Source organism: Cynara cardunculus, unplaced genomic scaffold, assembly GCF_001531365.2.
Source record: "Cynara cardunculus var. scolymus isolate 2C unplaced genomic scaffold, CcrdV1 Un_Scaffold_1786, whole genome shotgun sequence".
Classification (NCBI taxonomy): Eukaryota; Viridiplantae; Streptophyta; class Magnoliopsida; order Asterales; family Asteraceae; genus Cynara; species Cynara cardunculus.
The window spans coordinates 18,068-29,132 of record NW_020200873.1 but is presented as its reverse complement, the minus strand read 5'-3'; the positions used below and the strand labels follow the sequence as shown (position 1 = coordinate 29,132).

General features: G+C 34.0%; 1 protein-coding gene across 1 annotated transcript; it reads right to left on the bottom strand.

Moving 5' to 3' along the window:
- Window positions 1–488: 488 nt before the first annotated feature.
- LOC112502688 (1-aminocyclopropane-1-carboxylate oxidase homolog 1-like) lies at window positions 489–2,216 on the bottom strand. The gene is made up of 3 exons (XM_025106671.1): window positions 1,622–2,216; window positions 1,152–1,473; window positions 489–1,068 (listed from the first exon to the last, which is right to left on the bottom strand). The coding sequence occupies exons 1-3, from the start codon at window positions 2,152–2,154 to the stop codon at window positions 820–822; spliced, it is 1,104 nt and encodes a 367-aa protein (XP_024962439.1). The 5' UTR covers window positions 2,155–2,216; the 3' UTR covers window positions 489–819.
- Window positions 2,217–11,065: the final 8,849 nt, after the last annotated feature.

Genomic DNA, 11,065 nt, shown 5'->3' with positions numbered 1-11,065 from the left:
AAGGTGGGGTGGGGGTGAGTAGCAGTTGTGACAACGCCAATTATGTTGTGGTGCTGGGGATTAGGTTAGGGGCGTGACGGTAACGGTAATAGCATGGTCGTAATAGGGATGTGAAGTGAGTGATCGGGGGTAGGTGAGTGTGATGATAACAGTAGTGCCATGGTGGTTAGTGGTGGGGTAGGGTGAGAGGGTGGGTAGGGGTGGGTGGCGGTAGTGAGGGTTTAGGTGTGAGCATGGCGAACAATAGTAGCATGATTGTGGTAAGTGGTGATGGAATTCAATTCCTTCCATTATGCCAAGGAATGATGAATTCATTAATTTGTGGAATGAACCAAATAAAGGAATTGGAATTTGGTCAAATGAATTTGTCATTTTAATTCCATCAAATTCTTTTGAATTTCGCAAACCAAACGGCCTGTAATGATTTATATTTCAAATACCCAGTATCTCAACACAAACATTCTTTAATGAGTTATGAGACCTAAAATGCACCCAACAAACCAATCATAAACATTTCCCAAATATTTATAACATTATTACACCATAAAGGCTTGAGATCCACAAGTACCTCGCTACCATAACCATCTCAAACCACAATTCAAAGCTAGAAATAACGAAATACAAACATAAGCATATTAGATCCAAGAAGATCTTTATACGAGAGCCTAAAATATTCAAGAAACTTACGTTCTCACAAATTTGAGATCTCCCAACCAAGAATATGCTAGAAACATGTAATTTGATTTACTATATATATGTCACATGATTGAAGCCAACTTCTATTGAAAACCTAAATAACTTGATAGAAATATATTGGCCTTATATTCGAACATAGTTTAGGCCAGACTTTTCATCAAGCCTCCTCGAGTAGAACTTCATCATGTAGTCCCGTACTGTGAATTCTCTAAACATTTGGGGACTTTCTTTTGTGATTATCTCCTTGATAGGCCCATAAATTTTTGGAGGTGTAGCCACACCATGATAAAAACATCCAACTGACGTTCTTGCTTGACTTCGATTGCCAAAGGCACGATGTATCACGCTTTTGAACTTGTCGTTTGATACAATCTGCAGACAATCAACAGGACGTCATTAGCACCCATTATTCGACTATATCCATCCTTTGTCTTTGTATTATATAAAAAAAGAACCTGAAGAAGATCTCCAATATTCACAACAAGAGAACAAGGAATAGGCTCGACTTGCGCCCATTGATTTCCGTGCAGAACTTCTAGGCCTCCAACCTGATTTTGTAGAAGTACAGTGATGAAAGAAGCATCYGTGTGCTTGCTGACTCCTAGGGTCTGTTCAGGCATAGGACATGCAGGGTAGTAGTGGCAAGCAATGGTTCGACCTTTCTCGCATTCAAGTTGTTTCAGGTGGTTTGTTTCGAGTCCAAGAGCTTCAGATAATAACTCAAAAAGGATATCCACCAATTTTGTGAGATGGTTAAGGTAATTGATGGTAGCATCTCTGCACATAAGATTACAAATTGGTTTATAATGATATTGTGGCCCGTTTTATGATTTCAATCATTATAATCATGACCTTTATTTGTTAAAACAATAATCAAGTGATAAGTACGATGATTCAAACTCCAAAAATCAGTTCAAATATGTACCTGCAAACCGATGGCAGATCTTCAGGATCAAGATGATATGAATTCAGCATATCAATGACCAAAGTATCCCTCCAATTCGCTGCTCGCGACATGTAAAAATCGTAATTTGTGTTGAACTTCACCATCCTCTCGGGATCCCTTGAATAATATTCCTTTTTCACCTCGACGTCAAGATCATTAAACTCACTCACCCCCTTCAGCATATCTTGAAGCACTTTCATGGGTATTCCATGATTAATCACCTGAAAAAATCCCCATCTTTCTGAAGCTTGTTTAATCTCTTCAACGATCTTTTCCCTTGTTGAACTTTGCTTATGATCAACCCCATTGAGATCTATAGCAGGAATACGTAAACTGGTTCGGGTAACTTCCAGATCTTCAGCGAGTTCATCAGGTGGTCGGATAAATATTTCAGGAATATCGACAGCCCCACCAGCTGCAGCATCAACCAATCCTTTGACACCAGATTTAGTGGCATCAAAAGCTTTTAACTGTTTGATACGATTATCTTGCGAATCTTTTGAGTTGTCCATTTGATCTATAATGAAAATAGAACGATGTTCTCTGATATTTGTGAAACGAGTAAGATTGAGACAAACTTCTTATCATATAAAAATGTCAACTTGTGGCGACTTGCACCACCAACTACATTTATGACTCTATTCCCAGCTTAATTTAATATCTTGGACTAAATTAATCTTCCTTAATAAATTAATTTATCTTAGGACCCGTTTACCAAATGCTTACTTGGGTAAGTGTATACCAAGTTATATTACCTTACCGAATGAATATGGTAAGTACCAAAAATCTTACCCCGTAAGAGCGAAGCAAAGACCGAGAGTCTTACCCGGTAAGTGAGGGCAATGACTATTACCACGGTCAGCTCTTACCAGGTAAATTATTGTATAAAATTCCATTTTTGTTGACTAAAATCTTACCCGGTAAATAAATAATAGTATTGAATTTTATCGGTAAATGCTTACCGGGTAAGTATTTGATAAACTGCCCCTTACAAAAGTTTGAAAGCAATGTGGCAACTATAAGAATACTAATTAGTAACAAAATTGGTGACTAACCTTGTTGTTTAATGACAAATTTTTGGGTGCTCACTCTTCGTCTAAAAATCCGTCACTAATTTGTATTAGTAACCAAATACAAAAGTGATCACTAATTAAAACAAAATTAGATTGTGTAGGGTCGGTCGCAGTTTAAATATTGTATTACAAAGTGATTTGCGGTCCCAAAGTGATAACAATAAATCACAGTGCAAACTGACCCAATACAACAAATGCGGATTAACGAGATCTAGATGTTGTATATTACGGTCTAACAAATCATACTGATCCACAAATATAAAATTAGCAGTTATATCAAGTATACGATCAAATATCAAAACGACACGTAAATCGAGAAAACGAGATTTAACATGGTTTCACTATCGAGGTGATAGTGTACAGAGAGATAATGGCAGCCACATTGTTTTTCTTCATGTTGGAAAAATGGCGTGCTGATGATAATGATGTAGGTTGCCACTAGTAGATTCAATAGATTGGCCGGCAAACCTATGCCATACAAGTCACCAATTTGAGACTTCAAGTTGGTGATATCATCGTAGCTGTCAAACATGTGTCTTAGGTTTTATTATCGTGCTTCCATCACTTGTATCATGTTCTTGAGTGTTTGCATAACAACCTAAAAAACTTGCCAAATTAAATTTTTCAACAGATTGACCATTTTTGACGACTAATCTAGTCAATAAACCAATAAATTTAGTGACAAAGTTAGTAACCAGTATGAAGTTTGATGATAGCTCCATTCGTGGTTGTTAACGTTCATTATGGTTGTTAGGGGCCATTTATCAAGCTTACTCGATTAAGCGCTTACCAAGTAAGCATTTACCAGATATAATCACCACCCTCGCTTTTCTTATCTCTTAATTAACATTCTCGGTTGTTAAAATTGATTGTTGGTAAAGGTCTTTTATATGGACATTTATGGGTAAGAGTTCTCTCACTCACTTTTACCGGGTAAGATTATAGTTCCCTATTATGTTTCTTACTTTCCAAGACATAATTTTTGTCTTCCTCCTATCCACCCACTAAGGGGAGTGACATCCCATAAACAATTACTTGGTAAGTGTTCTCCTTAGTGACCAAAATAAAGCTAGTTAACCACAAGTGTGGTGTCTGATTGGTTTGAGCTTGACTTCAAAGGTCAAAAGTACCAGAAGGTCACCGGTTCAAATCTAAAGATGAAAAAAAATCTCCTTGTGGCCACGGAGGTTCAAATACGGTGACTCCGGACTATCTGCAAAGCAGGTGATCGCCCTGAGGTTATTCGGCTCGCATAGCGGGTTGGATATCTAGGTTAATTAAAAAAAACTAGTTATTTCAAAATATGAAGAAAAAAAAATAAAAATTGTTCCTAATTTCTACTATAATTGTAGTGCTTAAAATTAAAAACCTACTGGTTTTTGTAACAATGAAAATCAAATATATGAATTCCGTTTGCATAAGATAAAAAATTTCGATCAAAATTAAAACCAAAGACGCCATTACTATGTCAACTTATTATCATTAAAACACTTAACATATTTAACCACTGTTTGTGATTGCTTTTTTAAGTTGCTTATTAACTTATTTCGATGTGGTACCGATAATAAGGAGATTTTAGTGTTTGGATGGAGGAAAAAAAAATGCTTATATCAGTTTGGCATCGGTAATAAGGAGTTTCTAACAAGTTACTTCCTTCTAACTTATTTACTTATTCCGGTATGGTACCGTTAATAAGAAGTTTTAGTGTTTGGATGAGAAAAAGAAAAGAGTATCTTATCTATTTTATCAGGTGTGGTACCGCTATAAGCTAATCCAAACATTTTTCATAAAACTCAAGTTTACTATCATATAAATTGATAAGCACTTTTATAAAAAAAAAAAACATAAGTTGTTTTAAATAAACAATTTCAAACACCCTTGAAACAGAAACAAAACAGTACACTCTTTTAAGAATTTTATGTATTGTGTTTTAAAACCAAAACCAAAAGCAAACGTCCAAATGCCTTTAATCATACCCCCCTCAATCTAGATACTCTAAAATCAAAATAAAATTTCACCAATCATATATATGCTAACTATACCTACTTGTAAAAAAACCTCTATGATTTAATAACAATTAATAATTAACTTGTATTAATGTAACAATTACTTGTGCCTAGCTTTTAGTTTATATATTTACACTTGAAAAACTTGTACCTATATGCTATAGTGTACAAAAGGATAAATAAATGATTTTATTCCTTTGTGTATCAACATATTACAAACATAAACCCTAATCACCTCTTGAACTAAGCCGGTTTAGCTAAGAAGAAGGAGATGAGAGAGCTAGTGAGAGAATTGAGAGAGAATACAAAATGAAATGACATATCTAAACAAAAAAGGCTATTTATATTTATGAAGAAAATTGCAGAAGACACCCTAAAGAATCTTGGAATTGCTCCGCTACCCTTGAAGTATCCATATAGTTGAGGCGCAGTCCCTTAGTCCTTTAACATTCTTTTATTTGCAGAAACATTTCTTATCAACTATAACATGACACAAAAAGAACAAAAGTTAAGATTGTTAAAGATTTAAAGCATATTTTAACACCCGCCCTCAATCTTGATTTTTGAATAAGTCGTCATCCTTAACTTTGAACATGCAAAGTTATGATGATTTACACCAAGGGCTTTTGTGAAAATATTAGTTGGTTGTTCAGAAGAGACTATTTTTACCACTTTTAACAACCCTTTATTGATGTTTTCATTTGATAAACGTCAATTTCGATATGCTTTGTATGTTCAGTGAGTACAGGATTATTGGCAATTTGGATAACAGATTTATTATCACAGAACAAGTAAATTCTTTATATTTAGATTTGATAGAATTTTAAGAACCCAGATATTTCACATGTTGCAGTGGCCATGGCCCGATATTCAGATTCGGCAGAAGAGCGAGAAACAGTATTTTGTTTCTTACTTTTCCACGAAAATATAGAATTGCCAAGAAAAAGACAGAAACCAATAACATAGCGTTTAGAGGAAAGACACTTACTCCAATCAGCATCAACATAAACAGTTAAACAAAAACTTTCAGATATGGTAAAACTAACATATTTAAGAATTCTAAGAGCAAGATTCAAATGAGATTATCTAGGAGCATTGCATGAATTGACTAAGACAATAAACAGCAAAAACAATATCAGGTTTAGTAGCTAAAAGATAAATCAATCTACCAATTAACTTTGAAAACCTGTATAATAAGATAAATGAGGATCTTTAGAACTACAAGAATCTGTTACAAGTAAATTCATGTCCATGGGAGTATTACAAGGTTTACACCATAAATATCTAAAATCATTTAGTAACTGAAGACAACATTTTTTTTGAGACATGCAAATTCCATTGACACAATCTAAAATTTCAATTCCTAGAAAGAACTTTAGTTTTCCTAAATCTTTTATAAGAAACTTATTTTTCAAGAATTCTTTTACATTGTTTATTTCACTTTGATTTTTTCCAGTTATAACAATGTCATCGACATACACTACGAGAACAAAAAAAAAACATTATCAAGACTTTTAGTAAACAAAGAATAATCACTAATGCTTTGAATGAAACTATGATCATTTAAGCAAGAAAAAAGATTAGTATACCACTGGCGAGGAGCTTGCTTTAAACCATACAGAGATTTATTTAGTTTACGTACACGCTTATCCTCTAGATTATAATAACCCTCAGGTAACGTCAATAAATTTCCTCAATCAAATTCCCATATAGAAAAGTATTATTAACATCTAATTGAAAAAGACTCCACTTGAACTGAATAGCTAAGGCTATAATACAACGAACAATAACCATTTTGACAAGAGGAGAAAAGATTTCTTCATAATCGATACCTACTCTTTGACTATACCTCTTAGCAACAAGCCTGCCTTTGTATCTTTCTATTTCCCCATTAGATTTATATTTTATTTTATAAATCCACTTACATCCTATAGCTTTCCTACCAAGAGCTAAGTTTGTAATTACCCAAGTACCATTTTTATGTAATGCTTCCATTTCATCATTCATAGCATTAATCCAATTGTTATCTCTACAAGCCTCTTGAAAGGTTTTGGGTTTAACAGATTTATTTAAACTAGACACAAAACACAAATTATCAAAAGAAAGGAAAGAATAATTAACCACCTTTTCTAAACCATATTTAACTTTTCCTTCAACAATAAAGTCATCAAACTTTCTAGGAAAAACAGATGCCCTAGTAGACTTTCTAGCAGTCTGGGTCAAGGTTGATGGTAAAACTCTGAGTACCCTCAGAGATGAGACCCAAGGATAGAGATTCATTGTTACCTCCATTAATTTCCTCATACTGCATTTCAGCATCACGCTGAGTACTAGCAGTCGTGTTAGAGCTACTCAAAGGCTGCCAACTGGTAACTCCTTCAAGGTTACGTTCATGAGAAGAACCTTGACTATTTAAGCTTCCTAGAGACTGCCTATTGGCAGCTCTAGTTGCTCTACCTAGTACATCATGGTTACTAGGGGCAGAGGATGAATTATGAGAATTCTCATTATTTGACTTGTCTCCGTTCTCATCATTGGGTGATGAACCAACAAATTTATTAGAAGACCCAATCACAAAATCAAATAAATTTAAGTTGTTAACATCATCACTAAAGGATTCACTCACTCTGTCTAGACTCATCTTAAAAGGGAAAATATTTTCATAAAATTTATCATCAAGAGAAATAATAATTTTTTGAGAATCCAAGCTATAAAACTTGTATCCTTTCTTAGAATTAGCATATCCCAACAAAACACATTTTTCGGACTTGGGAGAAAACTTGTCTGCGATATTAGGTATAACAGAAAAACACAAACATCAAAAATTTCTAAGATGAGTAAGACCATGTTCATAGGGACACTTACCATTTAAAACAGATGAGAGAGTTCTATTTATTAGATACATAGAGGTAAGAATGCACCCACTCCACATATTCAAAGGGACCCTGCCTTGAAATATAAGAGCCCTAGCTACATTAAGTAAATGACGATGTTTTCGTTCAACAACCCCATAATGTGTAAACACAAGAAGTTTGATGAACAACACCTTTGTTTTAGAATACTTACTTAACCTTTGATTTGTTAATTCACAACCATTATCACTCCTGGACACTTTAATTTTTTTTCCCCAAATTGAGTATTAACCAAATTAAAAAAGGTCATAATATTCTCACCAACCTTATGTTTACCTTTCAAGAGAAAAACCTAAATAGCACGAGTAAAATCATCAACAATAGTAAGAAAATACTTATAACCTTCCCTACTCTGAACATGATAGGGACCCCAAACATCCAGATGAACTAATCATCTAGATCTTTGGATTTAAGTATACTAAGATTAAATTTTTCACGAGTCTGTTTTGCCTTATGGAAAACTTCACAAGGACCACGGTCCTCATATCCAATTTTAAGATGACCTTTTAACACCTTTAAGACTTGGTCAGAAGGGTGACCAACTCGACTGTGCCACAATTGAGCGAAAACAAAACAAGAAACATTGTAACTATAAGAAGCACAAGAAGACTCACTATTAAAGTTTCCATCAAACTAATAAAGGCCACCTTCGTGACTACCAGTCCCCACAACATTCTTTCAAAGAGGGTCCTGAACATAACATTTTGACTCATCAAAACCTATAACCACCTGGTTATTCCTAGCAAGTTTATGAACAAATAGCAAATTAACATTAAATTCTGGAGCAACTAAAACATGAAAGAGAATTACATTATTAGACAGTTTAAAATCCCCAATTTTATTTATCCTAGCCTTTGTTCCATTAGGGTGACTCACTCTAAGATCAAAGTCAGAAACATCAACCAAGTTATCCAATAAAAGAGTATTGTGAGTCATGTGTTGGTTTGCACCAGAATCAATTATCCAACCAAATTTAAAAGACTTGGACGTACCTGTCATTTTAACATTGGCTCCTTCTTTGTGTTCTATCAGACCAAGAATCTTTGCTACTTGCTCCTCAGAGAAGGGAAAAGACGGACTAGGCCTATCAACTTTATCATATGTCTCTCTTAGCTCATCCCAAACTTTAGAAGACTCTTTAGAGAACATTTGTCCTAAAAAGAGATCTTCAGTCATAGAACTTAGAATCCAAGAAAGAACAACTGAGTAACGATTCCATTGTCTTTCTAAGACAGGATCATTCTTTGTATGGGGATAAGATCCATTAATAAACCCAATTTTATTTTTGATTTTTAAAGCCTAGGTCATGGCACAGTCCCAGACCTTATAATTTTTGGTACCACTTAGCTTGAAAGTAAGTAAAGGAGCTCTACTGATATCACTAGGGTGTAGATAGAATGGGTCTCCAAAGTCTAGACTGATAACTTTGGATTCCATTGCACTACTAGTTTCAACAGTAGTAGTAGACATACAAACAAGAAAGGAAACTGAATAGATAAAAGCAGGATTCCTAAAACACTCAAAGGTGCTAGGTCAAGCTAACTATTCAGTCCCAACAATAACAAAAAAAAAACACCAAACACCACCAAGATACATAAAAGAAGGGAGGAAGGGAAGAAACAACTTACAACCAGCCTCACACAGTAACAATATTCACATCAATTTAAACCAAGGTTAAAATGTAATAGCAAGATAGAACAAATCCAGGCATAACCTAAACAAAAAAGGACATAGATCTATACGAACCAAATCTAGAAAGAGAAACAACAAAACCACACAAGTATAACGGAGGGAAATGGTGAATCGAGATCTGAAAGGTCTCGTGAACCGATCTACTATGTCGTGCATTTACTTGTTAAAGAAAAAGAAAAATAAGAACAAGAACTGAATTTTTTAGAGAAATGATTAACGAACAGTTTATCAACAAAATGCAAACCAACAGATTGAAGTAAACTACAAAGCAACAAGTCTCCTTCCAAAATGAACCACAAGTATAATGGAGGAGGACGGTGAATCGAGATCTAGAAGGTCTCGTGAACCGATCTACTCGACCGTGCACTTACTTGTTCAAATAAAAGAAAAAGGAGAACAAGAACAGAAAAAAGGAGATGCTTATCACGAGAATACCACAAGAAGGCTAATAACGATATCTGTTTAAATAGAGATCAAACAACAAGAAATCATACTACAAACATAACCTACACAAAGATGAGGCTGTGATACCATGTACAAAAGAATAAACAAATGATTTTATTCCTTTATGTATCAACATATTACAAACATAAACCCTAATCACCTCTTGAACTAGCTGGTTTAGCTAAGAAGAAGGAGACGAGAGAGCTAGTGAGAGAGTTGAGTTGAGAGAAAATAAAAAATGAAATGAATGAATAAAATGACAAATCTAAACAAAAAAGGCTATTTAAATTTATGAAGAAAAATGCAAAAGACACCCTGAAGAATCATGGAATTGCTCTGCTACCCTTGAAGTATCCATAAAGTTGAGGCGCAGTCCCTTAGTCCTTTAACATTCTTTTATTTGCAAAAACAATCCTTATTAAATATAACTTGACACAAAAAGAACAAAAGTTAATATTATTAAAGATTTAAAGCATATTTTAACATATAGTAATAATTTATTTATGATTTGTAATATATATATATATATATATATATATGCGAAGGATCATGTGTGAAAAAGAGTTAAGGTGAGAAACGTAAGAAGGAATATGGACCCTTGATCACTTTTAATCTTTTGCCTACCCATGAATTGTGATTCTCACGGGAAATGATCCGGTGCATCTCGTGCATCTCATCCTAATATGCATCCAAGTGTTGAAATCTCTTCTTACGCTTCTCACCTTAACTCTCCTTCTCACGGAACCCAACCCTATATATAGTTATAATTTATTTATGATATGTAACATATATATATATATGCAAAGGATCATGTGAGAAAAAGAGTTAAGGTGAAAAACGTAAGAAGGAATCTGGACCTTTGATCACTTTTAATCTTTTGCCTACCCATGAATTGCGATTCTCACGGGAAAAGATCTAGTGCATCCCGTGCCTTTCACCCTAATATGCATCCAAGTGTTGAAATCTCTTCTTACGCTTCTCACCTTAACTTTTCTTCTCACCGGAACCCAACCCTATATATATATTTATACATATATGTATATATACATATATGTATATATACATATATGTATATATACATATATATATGTATATACATATGTACATACATATGTATATATATATACATATATATACATATATATAGAAAGTAATAACTCTCTAATTGACTCTCATTGAAAACATGAATTTGAATAATGAAATCTAAGACCCCAATACACCTATTTATAGGTGTCACTTACAAGGTAATCCCAATGCGTAATTACAATAAATATAACAATACAATACATGAAACTG